The sequence below is a fragment of the Lactuca sativa genome, chromosome 9, assembly GCF_002870075.4.
Source record: "Lactuca sativa cultivar Salinas chromosome 9, Lsat_Salinas_v11, whole genome shotgun sequence".
NCBI lineage: Eukaryota > Viridiplantae > Streptophyta > Magnoliopsida > Asterales > Asteraceae > Lactuca > Lactuca sativa.
In genome coordinates this window covers 219,323,352-219,346,840 of record NC_056631.2, presented here as the reverse complement: position 1 = coordinate 219,346,840, position 23,489 = coordinate 219,323,352, and the positions used below count along the sequence as shown (strand labels likewise).

At 32.9% G+C, this 23,489-nt stretch overlaps 3 protein-coding genes across 3 annotated transcripts; 2 read left to right on the top strand and 1 right to left on the bottom strand.

Annotated features, from left to right (window-relative positions):
* Positions 1–7,461: 7,461 nt before the first annotated feature.
* Positions 7,462–10,796, top strand: LOC111888242 (probable magnesium transporter NIPA4). Its single transcript, XM_023884371.3, has 9 exons — positions 7,462–8,003; positions 8,251–8,307; positions 8,399–8,489; positions 8,601–8,761; positions 9,638–9,765; positions 9,833–9,970; positions 10,130–10,222; positions 10,296–10,401; positions 10,535–10,796. Exons 1-9 carry the CDS (start codon positions 7,847–7,849, stop codon positions 10,627–10,629), a joined length of 1,026 nt encoding a protein of 341 aa, XP_023740139.1. The 5' UTR covers positions 7,462–7,846; the 3' UTR covers positions 10,630–10,796.
* Positions 10,797–11,523: 727 nt separating this feature from the next.
* On the bottom strand, positions 11,524–12,840 carry LOC111888239 (serine/threonine-protein kinase-like protein At5g23170). Its single transcript, XM_023884368.3, has one exon. The coding sequence runs from the start codon at positions 12,767–12,769 to the stop codon at positions 11,690–11,692; it is 1,080 nt and encodes a 359-aa protein (XP_023740136.1). The 5' UTR covers positions 12,770–12,840; the 3' UTR covers positions 11,524–11,689.
* A 6,712-nt stretch (positions 12,841–19,552) lies between these two features.
* LOC111888237 (uncharacterized protein At4g06598) lies at positions 19,553–22,075 on the top strand. The gene is made up of 5 exons (XM_023884367.3): positions 19,553–19,758; positions 20,240–20,917; positions 20,996–21,071; positions 21,156–21,282; positions 21,536–22,075. The coding sequence occupies exons 2-5, from the start codon at positions 20,256–20,258 to the stop codon at positions 21,745–21,747; spliced, it is 1,077 nt and encodes a 358-aa protein (XP_023740135.1). The 5' UTR covers positions 19,553–19,758; positions 20,240–20,255; the 3' UTR covers positions 21,748–22,075.
* Positions 22,076–23,489: the final 1,414 nt, after the last annotated feature.

Sequence of the window (23,489 nt, the reverse complement as noted above, 5' to 3'; positions counted from 1 at the left end):
GTACATTTGTGTATGCATTTGATTAGCATCACATACCATCTAGTTTTGTCTGGTGACTATTTCTATGTTGCTTAAACTTAAAGGAATATGAATATAAAAGGCCATGAGGAGTTGACATAGTGTTTCTCACTAAGAGCGTGGTCTGAAGAAAAACAAGTTGCTTACTTGCTTATTGTGTTCTCTGGTTCACATACATACACTATCTTCCATTGGTCATTATCTGTTGGCACTTACACTTTCTGTTATTGTTGCCACACTATCTCAAATTTAATCTAATTTTAGCTTATATGCTAAGAATTAGATGCCTATATCTTGTTTCATCTACTTCCTTATTGACATCTGGTTCTTCTTTCTGATATGTGTTGACGTAGGTTAGTGCCTCTTATGAGCAGGCTCTGATGGATGCCCGCAAGCTTATTGAGCGAGAAATGGAACGGTTTAAGATTTGTGAAAAGGAGACAAAGACAAAAGCTTTCTCCAAAGAAGGCCTAGGACAATAGCCTAAAACGGCATCTATTACTTTTCTTTTTTTGAATACGATACATGGAAATAACCTTCAGTCATTATATAGTGAAGTTTCTTTGTTGATGATATTTTGTAGGATCCAAAGGAGAAAGCCAAGTCATAGACTAGAGATTGGTTGAACAATACGGTATAACACTACACTATACTACTATTGGGTTTTGAGCATTCTAACACTCCTAAGGTGTACATGCAACCCTAGAAACCTTGGATCTATGTTTTACTATGATACATGCAAAATTGATTTTCCAAGGTTCTTAACCTATCTAGCATACTATGGGGAACTTTTAAACATAAATGCTAGAAGAAGAACATACCTTTTTGTAGTTTGGATTCCTTGAGAACCTTATGAGCCTAGCACCTTAAGTGTGATGCCTCAAATGTCTCACACAACACTACAACTCTTGGAATAGGCTTGAAAGAAGTTCACTTAACCTTAAAATCGGCTAGCCCTCTATCTTGTACAAGTAGTGCCAATTTTGCTAGACTAGGGGTCTTTATATAGTTGTGGCACAAGTAGGGTTACACCACCTAAACCCTAATTGTCATGGCTTTTCATATTCCATGATGCATGGGTTTGTAACCTCCATGGATTATCCATGGAGCACCTTATGGGTTTTTAGCCCAATCCATACAAACCATGGATCGTTAGCCCACTATATAAGAATATATTATTTACACAATCAACCCTATATATTTAATTAGTCTCTTTTTGATCACTTAATTAATTTCAAATCAATTCTTTGATCAATACTAATTAAATAATATTATTAATATATTAGAACTTATAATATATTAATAATCCTTAAGTGTCCTTTCTCTCATTTAGTCTATCCAAGTGTTGCATTGCCATGCAACCCAAATGGACCATGCCAACCGGGTCAAGTACATCCCAGAAATAGTTATGAACTTAGACACATAATCCAAAAACTACTGCCTTTATAGCATTATACTATTACTTTAAAGGCCTCCCTTTGTTTTATTATTTACATGTGTCGATCCTCATTTAGACATTATATATGACAATGCTTATTATTGGTTAGGTGTGTGAGCTGGATTCTCAAATCAATAACTTTGAAGCTGAGATGGAGGGGCTATCTGTTAAGGAAGGAAAAGCAAGACCTCCAAGACTGGTAATATCAATTTGGTGAATAAAGATTTAGTTTCTTTAAATTTTCACCTTGAACTCAAGAAGTTGCTCATAGATAATAGCCTTCTGAACGTGTATGCCATCATATTACATCCTCCAAATACTACCTTAACATATGTCTCTTTAAATCTCATATATTAGTTTTCTTCAGCTCTCAATCTGATCTGGAATCTAATTTTTTTTAAGGTATATATATCTATCCATGTTATCTCCATTTTAGCCATGTCTGAGTTCTTACAGTATGCCACTTTCAAATCAAAGGAATAACCATAATTATGACTTTGATTGCAGCTCATGGAAAGGCGGGGCTATGGGCAAGAATATATAAATCGTTACAAGATGATGGCAAGAATATATAACCATAATTATGACTTTGATGTCCCTTTTTTCTATATTTCAAATACTTAAACACATAATTTCATTTTTCTTGATGTTACAGACGGATATGGTCTATGAATTGCTAAGAACATCAATAGAGTATGTAACATATCAACACTTATATATGATAACTTTATACACATATTCTTATCTGAATAGAAACTACCATATAATATAGTAATATACCCCTTTGACTTTTCTCAGTGCACCTAAAATTATGTTCAGTTTTGGCTGGTGATTTTTTATGGCAATTCATTTGTTCTCATGTAGATACAAATATCACTGGAATCAGAAGGCATCTGGAGATATGAAGTAAGAGATGGCGGAGGCATCACCCACTTACTAGCCTGCTCTATGTTTCCCCTTTGACTATGTTGACTGAAATACTCATCAAAAACACTAAACCTGAACATAATTTTAGGTAATTTCTTACTTTGTGCCATTACATTCAACTTTTTGTTGTAAATTAAACAAAATAATAATAACAATCACTAATTTTAAATTTTAAGTCATTAAAATAAAATCAATGAAATGTATTTTCATATTATAATTTCAACTTATTCGTATGAAAAAAATAAACTTGGAATGTATCTTATTTTTTACATACTTTCCTCATGTTTGACGACACACACAAACTTTTGACCCGATCATGAAGCCTTAGCTGCTAAAATGTGTAAAGCTAACCTCAGTTACAACCAAGAAGGGTAATTATTATCATTTTCTATTGCTTTCCAATTCATGAACTGGTTTTAAATAGGCCTTCTTTCTGCAACCTTGGCTTATATTGATAATTTATATGATACTATCTAGAATAAGATTTATAAAGTTTGTGCATTGTGCCAGAATGTCACTTGAAAAGAAGTTGCGACAAGAGGATTTCCCTGGAGCAAACTTTGAAGAATTATTGGCTGAAATGACATATGGAATGAGAAGAAAAAGAAAGGTATGCCATCATCTAGACTTTCTTTTCAGTCTTGATGTTTAGTCCTATTATTAGGTGGTTAGATTCATCAGGAATTGGAATTGAATTCATAAAATCCTACCAGTGATTCCAACATAACACACGTTCATTTTAGATGCATTTTTCTACCAAAAATGACCATGTGATAATATATGCAGGGAACTAAGGAACCATAAACAAGCCTGGTTTTGTCTTGACCGAGCAATAAGTGCGGATCTGGAAGATGTGAATCTTAGATATCACCGTGCCTCGATTTATGGTGAGCTTGGAAACTATCACAAGGTTGCTGAATCATATGAGCAAATCTGGCAACTTCGTCCTAAAAATCTTGAAGCATTGAAGACAGCAACAATGGTTTCTAACACTGGTTCTTTGTCAAAAAGATGGATAGTGCCAAGTTAGAGGCTCGTGTGGTTTGTTACAACTGATCCTAATGGCATCTTCAAGAATGCAAAGGTACTTGACACTTTTTTTATATTAAAAATATTTTATATTGTAAAATAATCTTTCTTTTTTTCTCAGAACATTGAGCGCCTAAAGAAGTAATTTGATATATGTGATGGTCCAACAACCTTTATTTAGGTGCTTCTTTTATATTTCTTTCTAGATTTAATGCTTTGTGTAACTTCAACATGGTGCAACTTAAGTTGTCCCCTAACTTCCATTTTCATAAGTTTTTTAGGTTTAAAAAAGATTAAAAAAAAAAACATTTTTAATGTTTCAGGCAGCTATTCCTCGGATCCTTAATGATATGAAAGAAGTGTTCTTTACAAGAACTCTTAGCATACTGAAGAACACTTCAGATATTTGTTTCAGGAAAATTCAAGAAATTCCTTGTTTGACATGCCCAGAAAAACCACAGGGAGCTATGGCTATTATGGTAAGGGTTTAGGTGTTTTGGTTTAAATTTAATGGTAAATACTTTTCAAGTTTTGTTAAAATTGTTTCTTTTGTTTTGTGTAGGTTAAACTGAATGTTTCTTTACTAAAAGATATTAGTGATAATATTGACTTCTATTTCAAGCTAGCCAAAGAGGAATCCGTGATTCTTCTTCCAGGTGATTACAATCCTTTTGTAACATTTTGTTGAATTTTATAATGACCTAATAAATATGTTTCTTTTTGGGTTTTGCAGGACTTACTGTAGGTTTGAAAAAACTGGATTCGTGTAACTTTTGTTGCAGACCCATCTTCTCTTGAAGAAGCTCTTGATAGAGTGAAGTCTTTTTGCCGAAAGCATTCTCATCAACAAAATGTTCATATTGATTTAGTATAACATAATTCAAGCAATACATATTTTTTTACTGCATAGTCAGTCAATGTAATTACTTTTGCTCACTTGATGTTATCCAATCATGGTTTATATTTGTTTAATCACTCAAATATTGCATCAAGAAATATTGAAATAAAAACTTGTGGTTATTCTTTTAATCATAGTCATCCAGCTGTATTGCATGTTAAGTTACTGATTTGCCCTGTGCAGGTTTTGACAGCTCTAGCAACCTCCTTCCATGCCCTGCTGCCTCTTAAAGTTCCTACATTCAGGTTATTCTATTAGAAAGGAAATTGACAAAGGAGAATTTACTCATGGGTTTCTTTTAATGTTGTACATGTTTTGTTTTCTATAATAAATATTACGCAATATTAGCAATATGTTTTAGTTAATTCTAGTTATTAGTTTAATTACCGTTCCCTGAGTTCGATACCCTGCTTATTCCACTATACCACCAATTGGCAGGTCCACTGCCTTTTGTGTGTCTAATTTATATTTTAAAATTAGGATAAAACTAGTTCGTTTAACACACATCAAGTTTTTGGCATCGTTGCCGAGGAATGGTTCAAATATTAATTCTAACTTCTAGTATTGTTGGTCCTTTGTGTGAGATCTATCTTGCACAAAGTTATTGCATTAGTAATTTAGTTATTAGGTTAAGTTTTGAGTTTATATGTTTTTAGAATTTTTATCTTATTTTGTTTTTGTTCTAGCCTTGTACTCACTGAGTGCAATCGAAGCTACTCAGCGAGCCCACAACTGATTTTCAGTTTCGTTTTTAGTTTATTTTTGCTCTTTTTACGCGTGTTTTCTATTTTGCTTGCAGTTCGTTTATAACCAGAGGAGGAGGTACACCTTTGATTCCACCACTTGAAGACCCGGAAGCAACTTTGAGGAAAAACAAAGGCAAAACCATAGGAGAAACCGCAACATCGAAGAATTCACCGTTGAAGAATCTCAAACCTATTTTTAGTAAGAAAAAGGGCAAGAAAGTAGGAGAATCCAGCATCTCTTCAGTGGCGGACGAAGGCCCGAAGAAGGAGGATACAGAGTATGAAACCGGAAGGGAAGAAAGCGAGTTTGAAGAAGGAAGCGATTTAGAAGGCGAACTAGCTAACCCCATGGCTAACATTGATGAAGTTCCCATGGGTGAATGGAAGAAAAGGATGTGAGATGATACGGCCCAGGACTCGTGCAACCGGCGATTCCCGTAACTACCACCTTTGAACTTAAGGGCCACATACTTACTCAACTTAAGGAAATTCCATTCTACGGGAAGGATCATGAAGACGCATACAAGCATCTAGACGACGTCAACGATATAACCGACTACTTCAATGTCCCTAATGTGGCACACAACATTGTTTTGCTTCGTATTCTACCAGTCACATTTAAGGGGGCTGCAAAAGATTGGCTAAAATCACTCCCTCCAGGATCCATCACCACTTGGGCTAAGATGAAAGAGGAATTTATTGATCAATTTTGCCCCCAACCCCCCCCCCCCCCCCATCAAAGATAGCAAAGTTGAAAAAGGTCATAGAAAACTTTGAGCAACAAGTTGGTGAGTCACTATATAAGGCATGGGAAAGGTACAAAGGCTTACTAAGGAACTGCCCTTATCACGATCTAAATAGTCAACAAGAAGTCCCCATTTTCTATGATGGAGTTAATGTAACAACCAGACAGCTCCTTGATTCACAAGGAACTCTCACAAAGAAGCCACCCCTAGTGATAAAGGCACTAATTGAAGAATTCTCTAAGCACTCTAAAGAATATCATAACCCAAGGAATGAACCAAATCGAGGGGTGGGAGATGATTTGGTGATTTTTAAAGCTGAGCAAGAGCAAAAGCATGAAGAGACAAAAGAAGATAAAGTTTCCTCAATATATTTGGATGATGAAGTGTTAGAAAGAGAGCTTGCGCTTTTACAAGAAGAGAATCCAAATCAATTTCTACTATCCTTGAAAGAGAATTTTGATACTGAAAGGGACTTAAAAGAGATAGAAAGGTTGCTAGAGGAAGATGATTACCAAGAAACAATCAAAGGGGTGGAAAGATCACCGACTCCCCGATTCGGAACAGGATGGTACACAAATATGGAGAGAAAATGCATTTTAGGGTTTCTGGACTCAAAGGGGGCTGTAAGGGAGGCTAAGGGGGGCTAATGACCCTTTAAATAGGGTGCAAAACCCCGGAAATTAGGGTTTCATCCTCCAGCTCCAACTTGTCGAGTCATGACTCCGACTTGGCGAGTTGGTCACTTAAACACGTGGTCAATATGAAAATAAAGCTGTAAAATTAATACATGAGAGTCGGGGTGTTATATATATATATATATATATATATATATATATATATATATATATATATATATATATATATATATATATATATATATATATATATATATATATATATATATATATATATTATAAGTGTTATCATCGACGGCTGATCTTAAACATGGAATAACTGCGGGGATCGGTCAATACTTAGAAACCGAAAAGAAATCACATAGAGAATGAGGGAGCTTAGAATTTTCCTAAGTATCAAATACTCATAGCCTCATAGGTTAGACTAGGTGCACGCATGGACCTGATCAATTCCTTTAATCAACTAAAGCCTAGGCTTTAAAGGGCGTATCAAGAGAAATGATATATAAACTTACTATAAAGGTTTCTTAGCCCACTAATCAACTATAATAAATGAAATATCCACCACATGTCAATATTTCATGAGTTTTGACACATGTCATTTTGTGATATTTTTAAAATAAATAATATTCACATGTTAATTGTTAGGTTTTTCAAATTTTAAAATTAAAAAGTTGTATAATATTTATATATTTATATATGTAGAGTATTAAATGTCATAAACATGATATTAAATTACAATTAATATATTTATTTATTTATTATTTCAAAATTTTAGTTTAAAAAATATTTATTATTTATATTTTAATATTTAATTTCTTTTTTAATCAACCCATATAATACATGGATTTTATAGGATAAAAGAACCTTGACAACTTAACTTTTAAAACTATCTCTATAATTTACAAGTTGAAAATTTTGACGTAAATCGATTTTACTAGACGAGGAATATGATTCACGATTTACCTTTCATTGGTAATCCGTACGACCGTTTATTGCAAATCAGATGATCAAAAAAGGAAAGACAATAAAAAAAATAAATTACTCGAAAACAAAATCCAATCCCCTCTTCACCAAAACGTATATCATCTATTCATCCGTCACTAACACTTGAATCGAATCAAATTTCGTTACCCCACATGATCATTCTTCCCCGATCTGTAGAAGAAACTGAATCATACTCTCTCAACACCCTCAGCTGTTGCAATCAGATTCGTACTTCCTCAAGCCGACAGGCGACACGATCTTCAAAACCATCTCAATCGGAGCAGTCGATCTCATTTTTTCGTTTTCCGCTCAAATTTCATTGTTTCTCATGTGAAATATAATGGCGTCGTGATAGAAAAGGAATAAAGTAAAAAAAAAAAAAAAAAAAAAGGAAACTAGGGTTTTCCTTGAATTGGCGTTGAATGGCAGCCCATGTCTGGAGGGATGCTTACAGGGGCATGTCCACTGATAATATCAAGGGTTTGATTTTGGCATTGTCTTCTAGTTTGTTTATCGGTGCTAGCTTCATTGTTAAGAAAAAAGGTCTCATAAAAGCAGGTGCTTCTGGTACCAGGGCAGGTATTGATACACGCTTTTTGTACATCATCATTTGGTTAATCAGACTCATTTTTAAATCGATTATCCTCTTTTGTTTTGACCTATAGTGAAGATTTAATGATGTATTAAACACCTGTAATCAAGTGATCAAAACTTCTTTTGCCTTTAAATGGAAAACGTTGGCATTGAATTCGTAACACACAGTTCATTTATTAGGATACTTAAAAAGATTGATCATCCAAATTTGTGATTTAATGATTTTTGTCAGGAGTTGGAGGATACTCATACTTATTGGAGCCTCTATGGTGGGTAGGCATGACAACAAGTGAGTTTTCTTCTCTCCTTTTGTTTAATACTTTAATGGCAATATGAGCCACAATATGTTACAATTTAACCACCATTGATTGTTTCAACAGTGATTGTTGGAGAGATAGCAAATTTTGCTGCATATGCATTTGCACCAGCTATTCTGGTCACTCCTCTTGGGGCTCTCAGCATTATAATCAGGCATGAACATGATTAAAAATCATAATCTGTTTAAGTTCAATCCATCCCCATAAGCTTATTTCTGTATGTGAAAGTGAAATACTGACATGTCAACATGATGATATATTGCAGTGCTGTGCTTGCATATATTATTTTGAGAGAGAAGCTGCATATTTTTGGAATTCTTGGTTGCGCTTTATGTGTTGTGGGCTCCACCACAATTGTTCTACATGCTCCTCAGGAACGTCAGATGGAATCAGTGACAGAAGTATGGGATCTTGCCACAGAGCCAGGTAAATGTTTTTCATTTTGACAATTTTTATGTGTAAAATTACAATTTTTTTTTGTTATAGATTGCAATTCGACCAATTTAACTTGGGTATATTACATCTCTAATTGGTCAATGTGTAAAGTTTTGAAACTTGGCTAAAGATGATAGAATACATCCAAAGTGTATTCAAATTCTTACAACTCCCTAGATTGTTTTTATTTTAAGAAAGGTTATTATTTGATATTATGGTTTCTTTAATCAAATATAGAGTAAGTTACACTTTCTGTCCGTTTGCTATATCATTCTTTGTGGATAGGGTACAGAAAAGAATCTTTTTGCATTTTTCGTCCAAAAAAATAGATATTTTTCTAAGAGTATTCAAATTCTTATAACTCCCTAGATCGTTTTAATTTAAGAAAACTAGATTATTATTTAATAGTATGGTTTTTTAATCAAAGATAGAGTAAATTACACTTTTGGTCCCTTTGCAATATCATTCTTTTTGGATATGGTGCAGAAAAGAATCTTTTTGCATTTATCTTCCCTATTTCCCCTGTTTCTTATCTTAACATTTTTTGTATGAAAAGAAATAGATATTGCTCAAAATGTATTCAAATTCTTACAACTCGTTCCATCATTTTAATCTATAAAACCAGATTATTATTCAATAGTATAGTTTGTGTAATCATACATAAAGTAAATTACACTTTTGGTCCCTATACTATTTTGATTCTTTTGGTCATGGTCTAGAACATAATCTTTTTGCATTTTTCATCCCTATTTCAATGTTTCTTAACGTTTCGTCCCTTACAATTCCCTAGACTATTTTAATTTTAAAAAAAGTAGATTTTTATTTTTAATATTTATAGTTTCTATAATCATCTTTCCTTTTGTGCAGCTTTCGTCCTATATGCAGTACTGGTTTTGATGGCTGTTTTTATGATAGTATTCTGCTATATCCCTATATATGGTCAGACACACATAATGTGCTATATTGGAGTATGTTCACTAGTAGGCTCATTATCGGTATGTATTTGTTTATTTATTTATTTATTTTAAATAAATTCCAAATAAAAGGTTTCATTTCTCACAGGTGATGAGTGTGAAAGCCGTTGGCATTGCTTTGAAGCTTACTTTTTCAGGAATGAATCAGATGGTATATCCCCAAACATGGGTTTTTACCTTCATTGTTCTCCTTTGTGTCATCACTCAAATGAATTATCTCAACAAGGTACATTAATTACCCTCCATCTATTTACAACATACGAGGAGGGCATTTATGTCTTTTTCACACATAAGAACAGTCACAGTCACTGTCAGTGTCACTATGTCGGTCAGATAGTCAAAGTTGACTAACGGTCCTAGTTTTTGTTGAAAATATTGGATGCAGGCGCTTGATACATTTAATACAGCTGTTGTCTCTCCCATATACTACACTATGTTCACATCTCTTACTATCTTGGCAAGTGTGATCATGTTCAAGGTATTATTATTATTATTATTATTTTTATTTTTATTATTTGCAAATCAATAGACAATTACTATGAGTGAAACAGGATTGGGATGGGCAGAATCCTACTCAGATTGTGACTGAACTATGTGGATTTGTGACCATTCTTGCTGGAACCTTTCTTCTTCACAAAACCAAAGACATGGTTGATGGTATAATATAATATGCTTCTTCTTTACATACTCTTAAAAGAATTTGTAGAGATTATAAATTCGCAATAAGCTTCAAAAGGGAGCTTAACAGGCACATGGGAAGTTTATATTTATATATTTTAATGAAATGTAGGTCCCACAACTTTATCAGGGCGATTATCAAAACGCATAACAGAGGAGGATGATGAAGATGGCATCCCTTTGAGAAGACAAGATCTGTCTGTATGAATGAATGAATTCATCAAAACATCTCAATTTCACATTCATATTGTATTTGATGAATACAAAAAGGAAAGAAAGCAAATTCTTTCGTTAGGAAGAAATCAGTTTTGGCCAACGTACTTTTGTAATTGTAAGCACATTTAGTTTATATACAAAATGCATCCTTTTGTTTTTGTTTTTTTTTTAGAATAAAAATTCTATCTTTGCTTAAAATAAATAAATAAAAATTGTGATTCTCACCTATTGGTATACAAAATAAACTTTTTCTATAAAATGCTTAGAGCTTGTGGCTACCAACTATTTTTTCCAAATATTTCTGCAGGAATAAAATAGAAAGCTTTCTGTTAGTTTTGCAAAACACGGCCAAAGAGTCAAACAAAAAAACAATAAATTGCAAGCACAATATCTAAATATTTACAATTATAAACTCAAAGCTTTATCAATTTTACCTTTTCATTTCATGTGAAACTCGAAAAAACCTCTTCATACTCGATTGTCTCCAATATGATTCGTGTTTATATCACAATTAATATTAATACGAGACATTTCTAAGTTGTAACATTTTATTGCTCATTAACTGCTATTAACTTTGGCATTGATTGCTGTTAGTACGATTTCGAAATTACTACCAAAATTTCGATCTGTTTACAATTTATATTTTTGAGACTTTGACAAAACATGTCCCTCTCTTTTTGTTTATTTAACTTTCGCCTCAATTGTTAACCGTTCCATTACTTTAGTTACAACATATATTCCTCAAGAAACTTTCCGGCTTAAATGAGAAAGAAAAAAAAAAAAAAAAACTTATTCTAACCATCATTTGTTCATACATCTCTATTACGTTTAAATTATGAGTTTAAATTTTTCTGTACATGTCAATATATTGCATATATTAGATAATTTATTGATCATTTAAAGAAACCATCATTAAAATCTGAAATTAAACAACTCATTTGATATATAAACATCTCACACATCATTCAAAGCAGTCGTTAGAGTTCACCCGAGTTATAAACTCAGCCTAGTTACATTAAGTTCAGTCTCTCTTTCCAAAACAATGTACACTTCAGGGCAATAGAACAGTACCTATAAGTATTTCTCTCAGCAAGATCTTCCTTCTTGTGACACTAATATGACCACCTAAAGTGGTGGCGACAACCGTGTTAGTGGTGGTGGCAGACATATTTGAAGCAAGCTTTTTTCGGCTTTTTAAAAGAACAAGACTTTTTATCTTATCTCCCCATATTGTAAATCTAAATCTTTCCAATTTGGTAACGATTTCTGTAATGGATGGCCGTGATTCTTCATCTGATGACACACATTGAATAGCTAGAACTAACATATGTCGTATCCGGTCTTCCATATGACGTGGCATCTTGACCCTTTTGTCACATATTTCCATTATTTGATTTTTTCCAATCAAACCCTTTGACCATTCCACTATCGAAGCAGGATCCCTAGAGACATCAATGGCTTTTGTGCCACTAATGATCTCCAACAACACTACCCCAAAGCTGAACACATCGTTTTTAGTGCTCAACTTACACGGGGTAGTGTAACAAGGATCCAAGTATCCAATAGTCCCCGCAGGTAAACTCACCGAGTCAACTTGTTGACTCGGTGAGTTTATACACACTGCGAGCCCAAAATCAGCTAGTCGAGCGTTTGATTTCGAATCAAACAAGATGTTTTCGGACTTTATATCGCGGTGGACAATCACGGGCTTCGAATCGTGGAGGAATTGCACAGCTCGAGCTATTTGGACTGCCATTGTGGCTCGTTTACACCATGATGGTGGAGACGAGCCACCAATGGTCATGTGGAGCAAGTCATGAAGCATTCCACCGGGCATGTGTTCCATGACAAGGACTCGGTGCCCGGCTGAGTCATGACTCGTCCCGAATAAGTTGACCAAGAATCGGTTCGGTGCAAAAGATGACAATATGTGAGCTTCATTATCAATCTTGGAGGTGTCTTGTAGCTTGCAAAGGCCTAAAGATGGTGTCTTTATAGCAACCATTTGACCATTTTTTAGAGTGGCTTTGTAGATGCACCCATGGCTTCCTTTGCCTATAAGATGAGACCTTGAATAGTTATGAGTTGCTTCTTCAAGTTCTTCATGTTCGAACTCTTTCATTGCTCTCATTTCAAAGTATTATGTGTGGTGGTTTTTCAAGCTTATTGTAAAGAGAGTTTCAAAAAGGAGAAGATAGTTATTAAAACGATAAAATGAATCGGTATGTAATAATATCATACATATGTACTCTATTAAATAAATAGTTTATCATTTATATTATAAGTACATAATAAAGACTCTATTATGTGAAGCTTTAAAGCAAAGTGTATCTGAGTTCTGACACAGGCATGCGATTCTCTATAGTAACTGGTTTGGTGTTTCTGATTCACCTTTTCCTTTTTTGCTTTTACTACTGATTTCAATGGTGGGTGACTCAAAAGCTTTCACAGATTCTTTTTGAACCATCGATATCTTTGATTATGTAAGTCAAAAGTGGTTCGTATAAAGCGTCTCTTTCTCTTTATACGAATCCTACAGACATTTGTTTTTAGAAGACTGACATTTTCTGTTGACATGGAGAAATATTACATGACAGAATCAAACTAAGAAGCATGTAAATTTAGTCAATCAGATGTTTAGATATCTTGTATGTATAACATAATTACTACACAAGCACATACGAAATACCTAGTTAATAAAAAAATATTCAACGCGTTTAGAAATGTACATCGCATTTCGAAAACATTTTTTTTCTCATTAATTGTGAATCCATACTTCATCACAGTGATATCCTTGAGAGTGAGAGTATCCAAAACATGGGAACGTGGTAACTACCATATTTCAGATTCTCTCTAAATAGGATTTAGAGGGACTATATAAATAGGTAGATCTATTCGGATCTTTGATAGGGGTGTCAGTTTAATTGGTTTTTTGATTTCGCAATATTAACCATAACCTATATATCCAAATAATGTTCGGTTTGATCGATTTTCAGTTTAATTGGTTTGGTGTATGGTTAAATCCGAATAATAAACATCTATATTTCACTTAATTTAAAATGGTCTTCTATAAATGTTAGCAATTAAGGGGGCCATAATAAACACTACTCAAAGTATGATATGTAAACGCAGATTAAAGATACATAAATATATTAATGATTTCATCAATTCAACTTTCCTCTGTACTGTGGAACTTCAAGTTGCAACTGTCCAACATAAATACATAAATAATTAATAAATACATACATAATATTTGTAAGGTGCTGAAACTTGCTAAAGGACCAATGCCATTAATCGGTTCATTACAAGCCAAATAGCAGATAAGGTAAATTAAAACTCGTTAAGTTTACACAAAATTTCTATTTTGATATTGCGTTATATTTTGTCTCAAAATGACATGCGTTTTTTAATTTGTTAAATTTTGACCACTTGACTGGTCAATTTGGTTGCTTGTTGACCTGACATGATAATGTGTTAATTTTGATGACGTGTCAAAATTGAAAAAAAAATGTCACAAAAGATAATAAAGTTTAATTATTTTTTCAATTTTGACACTAAGTTTTCATTTTTTTTATTTTGACACTTATTTTTTTTTTGTTTCAAATTAATCATCATTTTTCTAATTGTGTTCAGTTTTAGTGACGTAACAGTCTATTTTTTTTTGTTCCAAGTCGAACATCATTTTTTTGTTCCATTTGAAACCGCATAAATATCTTTTTTACATTTGATATCGTATAAATACATTTTTTTCATTTTAAAACCATATTTTTTTTTTGTAAAAAATACAAAGATTTTTACATTCATACCATAATGTTATGTATAAATATGTATTAACTATATTATAACTATATTGTTCATGCACTATTTGGCAATATGCCACTGAAGTGGCATGATGATAGAATAAGAAAAATTAATTTGGATTTCATGCAAAATCTAAAATTCAGAAACATAGAATACCTTGTTTTGTTCGATGTTCTTAGAGAAAAGATTTTGCATAGTAATGTTAACCTAGAATACCCCCCCCCCCCCCCCCCACCCCCCCTCCCCCGCGCGGATCTTTGTGTTCTCGAGATTGCAATAGTTTATCTATACACTCCACACCTCCAAAATTTTAAAGTAGTGCATTTAATGAAAACTACAATTATAATATAACTAATACATGTTTATACATAACATTATGGTTTGAATGTAAAAACTTTGTATTTACACAAAAAAAAATGCTTTTTGAATGAAAAAAATTGTATTTATACGGTTTCAAATGTAAAAAAAAATTATATAGTTTCAAATAGAAAATAGTCAACATTAAACAAAATTAGAAAAAAAAATGATGTTCGATTTGGAACAAAAAAATATATAGTATCATAATTGAAGAAAAAAAATCTTAATATTAAAATTGAAAAAAAAATAAATAAAAACATAGTGTGTTTTTGTGTAATTTTTTTCAATTTTAAAACATAAGCATATCGCATCATTAAAATGTCACGTCATCATGTCATTTCAGTAAACAACTGATTTGACTGGTCAAATGATTAAAATTGTAGCAAATTGGAAAATATAGTGTCTAATTTGAAACAAAAAATAACATAGTGTAAAAATTAATTTTTCGTGTAAACTTAATGACCTTTTGGAATTTACCCTAATATAAAATCATAATGCTTGTCCGTCATTAAAATTTATCGATCATATGTTGCATTAGAAAACTAGTCATGCAATTTATATGACGACAAATTAATAGTTTATTAATTTATTATAAAATGAATATGGATCTCAAAATAAAAAATAAAACATGGTCTATATTCTGTAACTTAAAACATTTATAACTTTAAAGTCTTACTCTTCATCGACTTATTCGATTAAACTGAATGGTTGAAATACAAACCGAAAATCAAACCAAATAAAATTCCATATTATCATTTTAAATTAAAAACCAAATAAGTCCAACCAATTAAACTAAAGGTTCAAATGATTTATTCAGTTATTTTAAGCACCCATAATCTCAAACATTTTTAATTTAGTGGTAATTTTATAAAGTGTAACTTTTTAAAATTATTTTGTGTAATTCTAAAAATATATATGAGATCAAATTTGTGAATATTAACCAAAAATTTAAAAACCGTCACCATACCGATCAATTTATCTTCACTCTCTCATGTCCTCTGGCATGTCGGTTTCACCCTGAAATCTGGTCGGTCGCCGCTGTGCCCAGGTGTCATCGGTCACGGTATGTCTCTCAACGGATTGGAGTTGTTAACGCGTTAATTATTTATTTCTCAAATTACGCTTTAATATTAAGGTTGTTCATTGCATCATTACATTTTGATACAACTTAAATTAATCTGTATTACACTTCCTTTTTAATCTAACAAATTATGACCTTATTTTCTTTTAAGTAATTGATTGAATACATTTAAAATTGGTCAATTAAATTTCATGAAATCAATTTTGATTTCTTATATGATCTTGGTGTATGAAACAATGCGGGTTTGTAATCTAGGGTTTCTACAAGTTAGTTATTATGCAAAAGCCATAAATTTTAGTTAAATTATGTTAAATAAAACTCCCTAGTGTTTTTTTTTATGTATATAAAAATACACAAGAGTATACATACATTATATCAAGACAAACAAGAGCATGATCAAATGAGAAAATTAAAAAATAACTCAAAAAATTCAATATTTTCTAGAAGTGTTGATTTCTACTTTGGGTCATCTAGACAACTAGTCTAGATAGTAAATAACTTTATGTTTGTTCTTCTGTTTCTTATCTCTTTTTCTTGCAATTTGTAAAAATGATTATATAAGAAGGATAGCATCTGCATAATGCATATACATTTATGTTTGTCTCTTTTTCATAACCCTCGAATCGGATGTAGATTTTGCATCTACCAAAGTCTTACATATTTGTTTTTGTTTTGCAAGTGTAGGAATGGGGAAGACCTGGAGTATGATTAGAAAACAGAGTCATGATGATGATGATGATGGTGATGGTGATTATAATGCATCTAGCAAAAAAAAGTTTTAATACTTGGTCAATTCTTAACCATTATGTGCTTTCTTTAGATATGACGCAATTGGGTTGTTAATTTTATTGCATTGAGTGGAGTTTGCAAGTCATGGAGTTCACTTGCAGTCTCTAAAAGAATCATGTTTTTTGCATCTAGATCACTCATGTCAATGCATATCTCTCTTTCTGATAAAAAAGAGAAAGATTGTTGTTTTTACTTTAAGGACTTTGAAGGAAGAAATTTCAAAATCATTGCAACATCCCAAATTTCGAGTCTAAAAATTTCGTTTTTAATTAAGTAATTTATAAAATCGTTTACTGAAAATATTGTCAATATCATATCAATCCATAAACCATCATGAACATGTCTCAAAATCAAATCATCGAACAGTAATAAAATCATAGTACAATCCCATGAATCACATAGTATGGAAATCTGATGTGCGTGTGATGTGCAGCTACCGCGCCGGCTCTTTCCCCTTCGTTGAATAGGTACCTAAAACAAAACTGAAAACTGTAAGCATGAAGCTTAGTGAGTTCCCCCATCATACCACATACCATACAATCACATAGCATATATACTGTTGGGCAATTCTGGGGCGCCCGACCTACCCGGTCCGGCCATTCTGGGGTGCCGACCTACCCATGTCAAGCCGTTCTGGGGTGCTGACCTACCCACGTCAAGCCGTTCTGGGGTGCTAACCTACCCTTTGGTCCTAACAACCGAACTTCGAGGACTATTTCACCCCCTTACCACTACTACCACATATATCATAACATAAACATACTGTCAGACATATCTGAGGTGCCCGACTTACCCTTCGGTCCTAACAACCGAACTTGGGGACTAGTCCCCTCCTACTACCACTATCACATACAACATAATCATGCTAGCACATAAACATATCAGGTAGTAGTAAACCAGATAATATCACAAAGACAATCATTTCAACTATAATCAACTACTAGTGGGCCGGCCTTAGTGTCTTAAACCCACTTTTACTGGAAGGTAACTCACATCGATGTCGTGTAGTATCTGCACAATCCTCGGCACGGAAATCAACTCGTATCTACTCCTTAATCCCTACATAACGATCTTTCTCAATTACTATTACATACTCATAACCCTTACAAGGGTCAACCCAAATCCAAGTAAAAGTCAAGGTCAAACCCTGGTCAAAGTCAACTTCTGATTGACTCGACTCGCCGAGTTGGTCCACCAACTCGCCGAGTCCCCTTGTCCACTTACTGCCATAATCTCGTCCTTACTCGTCGGGTCTAGCAAGAGCTCGACGAGTTCATCTTCAACAACACCTTTTGACTATCTTCAACCGACTCGCCGAGTTCTTTCTTGAACTCGCCGAGTTCATCTCCATCCGAATGAATGGGTCTAGCCTCTGACTCGCCGAGTTCCCCATGAAGTTGGGACATTGCCTTGGACTCGCCGAGTTTGTTCATACACTCGCCGAGTCCTATGATTTCCAAGTCCAAAACAAACCCCTAGCAGGCTGAGTGTTCCTACCACTCAACCAAAACCATTTCCAGAAGACGTCTTAGGGGGAAAAGTGACCAGACTCGCCGAGTCACCCAAGTGAAAACAAGTCATTAGGAAATTTGGCTATTTTGATAATTTTCTCTATTATTTTAGTGTAGCCGAGTATATGATTTGATGTCCATAAATCCACAAACTAATGATCTGGTAGCTAAAAACCAAACAAATAGTATTTGAAATGGTTATTTTTTACATTAAAATTGTAACCATATAATTAAAATCGTACTGATTTTTTATGGTGCAAGTTTTTTATTTTGTAAAAACAAGTTATTTGTGGAACAGTGCGGTTTTTCATAATGTGTTGACACCATATTATCTTTTAGTAATACAAACAGTATATATTACCTATTTAATATTTATAAAAATACATTAATCTTCTTATCTATATATTTTTTAATTTTATTTGATTAAAAAGAAGTCAATAAATAAGCGGGAATTCACCTTTAACCCTAAGTTGATAAGGGGGTGTTTAAGATTGCCTTTAAAACAACTTTTGTCTTTTAACTTTTCCAAAAAGTTAAAAAATGGCTAATAGATGTTTGTGTAATGCAAAAGATCTTTTAAAATAACTTTTTGTGTAGGAGGAAAAATTAGTATTTCAAAAGTCATAAAATCTCATCTTTTTGTGACTTTTGAGACTTTTTAACATGAAAAGATGACTTTTACCATAAAAACAAATACAAACACATTTTAAAAACTATCTTTTAGAAAAAGTCACTAGCCAAAAAGTCCTTTTACAAAAAGGATTTTTTAACATCAAAAAGTAATCCCAAACACTCTCTAACTCGCTACAAAATCGTTTTATATTTTCTTTGACCATAAAAATATTATTTTAAGTCTGTCTCAATTATGTTGTAGTCATAGTTCAATGTTTTCTAGCATTTTAGACACTAATTCGCTTCAAAGTTACTTTATATATTTGTGTTATACTTATTATATACCTAAGAAATATAACTAAAATCCACGTTTTCACAATTTTGAAACTACTCTAATTAGTGACGGACGCAGAACGTTTTAGTAAGGGTATCACTGAAAAAAAAATTCGAATAAATCTAAATTAGTAATGGCGCTCGTATTTTAAGTCGGTAGACCTAATAGAAATAAAATATTCTTTTATATTTTCTTCCTATCAATCTTAAATGATACATGAATAATTAAAAATGAAACTAATAATATTTTAACATATTTATATATGTGAAACATGTTATAGGATGATGTAGAGAAAGAAATGTAGGATGATGCATGAAAAGAAATGTAGAAGATATTTAATTTTTATTTAGAAAAATCTAAAAATCGATGTATGACCAAACCACAATCACACGAGATTAAAAGTGAGGAACTTAATCATCTATAAACAACCCAAGCCACGTCAACGACAATTGAAAAGATTCGAAAGACAGCACAACGCAAAAACGGGGGGCAAAAAGTGATCTTCCAAGATGAAGAAAACCCTAAAAATGGAAAACTAGAAGCAGCGAGAAGGACCAGCACTTCGATTCCTTTCTCAATCTCTGTTTCGATGTAAATCACATTGCATTTCAAGATCTTCACTGCGTAAATTAAAGGTAAAACTCAGTTTAATTTCTCTCGAAATACCTGTTTCTTACTTTCTTCCTTAGTTCGAGCTCGGAGATCACCCAGTCTATTCAGAAAATATAAACGATGGATTAGTTATCGAAATTCGAGTTTTTAGATAGTTTAATTTGATTATCGGAGAAGAAGACCATACATAGCCTCGGGGTAAGATTTCACGAAGGGGTTGAATCTTATGATTGTAAATAGATTCGAATTGTCGTTTTGTTGTGACAAAGATTCTTGTAGCCGGTTTTGATTATTGTATGAGTGTTTGCCTTTGACTAAGTTTGAAATCTTGAAGCTGCTCCAGATTGTACTATTGGTTTCATGTTCAGCTGGTGGTACAGCTTATTAGGGTTATCCATAGTTATAACTGTTCTTCTATTTGAAATCTTGAAGTAGCAAAATCGTCTGGAATTAGACAGTAATTATGAAAATTAACCAGACTCCATTTGTTTTATGCTTTTGCAGGGTTTGTGATTTGGATATGGCAAACTCTAAAGGTCCATCAACAACAAGAAACATGGTGTACAATGGAAGACACTCTTTACTCCCCCCTAAATGTCCATTTCCAACCACTCCTCCATCATATTCTGATTACATCTCAAATCCTGCAATTGGACCAAAAGGAATACCAAAGTACAGAGATATCAATTCACATCATCAACGTGCTTCATCTGAAAGCCTTCTAATTGAAGAACAACCTTCTTGGCTTGATGAGCTTCTTAATGAACCAGAAACACCTGTCCAAAGAGGCCATAGACGTTCATCAAGTGACTCTTTTACATATCTGGAAGCAGCCAATTCTGTTAATGTAGAATACGGTGTAAAAGATGAACACAAGATAAGAAACTTAACTTCTGTTCCTTCATGGGGGTCCCACGATTTTGATTTTTATAAAGATGCTAGAAGTGTCCCAAATAATCCTTTGATGAATATGAATCCTAAGTCAAGGGCATGGGATTCACCTTCACCACAAAATGGTCTTCAAAGATCGGTATCATTGGGTGCTTCAAATGAGATTCGTGGGATTGTTTCATCAATTAGGGAAAAACAAGATGGAGGTGAATCAGGCCCACATGATTCATCTGAAGATGCAAACCATGAAAGAAAAGATTCTTCAGAAACTGATACAAAACGTGCCAAACAGTAAGGATATGGTTATATCTGTTTATGCTGTTGAAACTTTTATAAAGTTTGTGGAAATTTATCATCTATTGGATGCAGGCAGTTTGCTCAAAGATCACGGGTGAGGAAGCTTCAGTATATTGCTGAGCTGGAAAGGAATGTACAGGCTTTACAGGTAAGATTAAGATTAGGATTCGAGAAAAAAAAAAGGAAAAAACTTTTGAAGGATTCTTTATTCTTGTGGATGCTGTGATTTCAGGCAGATGGATCTGAGGTGTCAGCTGAGCTGGAATTCTTAAACCAGCAAAGTCTTATTTTGAGCATGGAGAATAAGGCACTGAAACAACGATTGGAGAATTTGGCTCAAGAGCAACTTATTAAGTGTTGTAAGTTTCTATATGCATCAGTTTCCACTTATCTCATTTTTGCTAATTTGGGTAACCAACTATCTTGTTAAAGAGTAAAATAACTACAATTATGAACTTTTTAAATCGTTAAATTTAACGATATAAAATCATGACCATGGAATGTAATGACTCATTCCATTTCCATTTTCCATTCCATTTCAAGATTAACTTATTTAACTTTTTATGTTGAAAATTTCCATATACGAAAACTAAAAATGATTTATTTTTTTAGTGGAGCATGAAGTTTTGGAGAGAGAGCTCGGAAGACTACGGGCCTTGTATCACCACCAACAACAACCACAACCACCACAAAGCCACCACCGGAGAACCGCTAGTCGGGAAAGACTTGATTCCCAATTTGCAAACCTTTCTTTGAAAAATACCGACTCTACTTCTGTTCATAACAACCCTGTTTCTAGCCACCAACAGCCGCCACGTATCTAAAAAATAAAAATAATTATTTTCTAATTTCAGTGGCTTGATTTGGCTTTTGGGGTTTGTGTTTGTGTTTGTGTTTATGATAAAAAAAAATAGCATAATCTTACATGCGCCTGGTAGATGTTCCCTTTGGAAATCGTAAAATTTTTCTGATTAGGAACTCACCGGAGGTGGAAATTTGGGGGAAATGATATAAAAAGTTTCAGTTTCCCATTTGGTGTTGGGTGGATAGTTGTTGTCATCATAGACTTGTTTACTTAATCATGAAATCTCTTTGTAATAAGACTAATAATCTTCTCAATGAAGTTGATGTTGGTTGTTCTCATGGGAAAAATCCATTGCATAAATGTGAAATGGTCTAAATTATGCATATCATCCATCACCATAACCATGTTTTCGTTTTTTTTTGTTGATTATGTTATCGACTTTTGAGTTTGAATGATATCTTGGGTGTTGGTGATGCTTAATGTTCGTTTATAGAGTTTCCACTAGATTTATACAAAGATTTTATAGAGATTTTTGAGACTATTTAACTCAATAAGCACTTTTTGATAAAAGTGTTTATTAGCTTATTTGGTGATAAAAACAAGTTTTAAAAATATGTTTGGATTAGATTATGTGGTGGGAATATGCTATAAGTTGATAAACCATTTAAAAAAAAGTGTTCGGATTTTTTTTAAAAAGTCTTTTTGATGGTGTTAAAAAGTTGTTTTCAAAAACATTTTCTATCTTTCAAACATATTTTGTAAGGTTTTTTTTTTTTTTTTTGGAAAACTAATAAGTCAATAATCATTTTTCAAACTCAATCTCAAACACCTCTCTAATAGAAACCTAAACCTAGAAACAAAAAACTTAATATCATACCGTCAACGATCATCCTCTAAACTTCGTTGTCCTTACCCAACATGGAATCTTCAATGTATCCATGGAAGTTTTCGATTTATTGGTTCCGACATATCATATGTGTAGGAGAAGACAAAGTGTTGTTCTTCTTATGAATGAACATGTGAGTGTTTGTGTTATGTGAAAATCACATCTCATAAGAAGTGATGAACAAATTCATTCAAGAGATTGATTTATTAACTAATAACATTATAAATATAAATAAACGATAAGATTAGATAATATTATTTCATTTTAGAAAATAAAAGAAAACCATATGGACGATGATGGATCATATATGCCACACCATCTGTTTTACCTGTTAAATCGGGAAAACAAATCATGATATATTTTGAAGAAAATATCACGGTGTATCTATTAGATAATATTTAAAGTTCAATGAATTGTCACAAACTAAAAATAGATAATGAAGAAAATGTTTAAAAACCCGACAACTATGATGTTATATTATGACATTAACCCTTTAATAAAACAATTGGATTCATAGTCCTAATTTCCATGTGGTTTTGTTGAAATATGTTGTATAATTAATGCCCAACCATTCACATGAACATAACATAAGTTATCCATACATTAATTAGGGTTTATCGTTTATCAAAGCCTACCTGAAAACAAAAAAGTGTCGTTCTCAACAAGCACGACCTAAATCTTCTTTCTTTCCATACTTTACGATTTTTTTTCTTTTCATCCTATGCTATTTTCTTGTCAACTTAGGCATAAAAAACCCATAACTAATTAACTTTTTCCTCTTTTTTTGAACGACTAAATGGTTATATATTAAAAATCAAAAAATAGCAAGGAGCTAGCACACATTTACAAGGTGTTCAAGGGGATTTGAAGCCAAA

Bases quoted from the DNA above. Each gene is read 5' to 3' on its own strand.
- LOC111888237 (XM_023884367.3), top strand. From the start codon at position 20,256: ATGGCAAACTCTAAAGGTCCATCAACAACAAGAAACATGGTGTACAAT. The intron at 21,072-21,155 runs GTAAGATTAAGA...CTGTGATTTCAG, and splicing joins GGAATGTACAGGCTTTACAG to GCAGATGGATCTGAGGTGTC. The intron at 21,283-21,535 runs GTAAGTTTCTAT...TTATTTTTTTAG, and splicing joins AGAGCAACTTATTAAGTGTT to TGGAGCATGAAGTTTTGGAG.
- LOC111888242 (XM_023884371.3), top strand. From the start codon at position 7,847: ATGGCAGCCCATGTCTGGAGGGATGCTTACAGGGGCATGTCCACTGAT. The intron at 8,490-8,600 runs GCATGAACATGA...GATATATTGCAG, and splicing joins GCTCTCAGCATTATAATCAG to TGCTGTGCTTGCATATATTA. The intron at 9,971-10,129 runs GTACATTAATTA...TATTGGATGCAG, and splicing joins AAATGAATTATCTCAACAAG to GCGCTTGATACATTTAATAC.
- LOC111888239 (XM_023884368.3), bottom strand. From the start codon at position 12,769: ATGAGAGCAATGAAAGAGTTCGAACATGAAGAACTTGAAGAAGCAACT.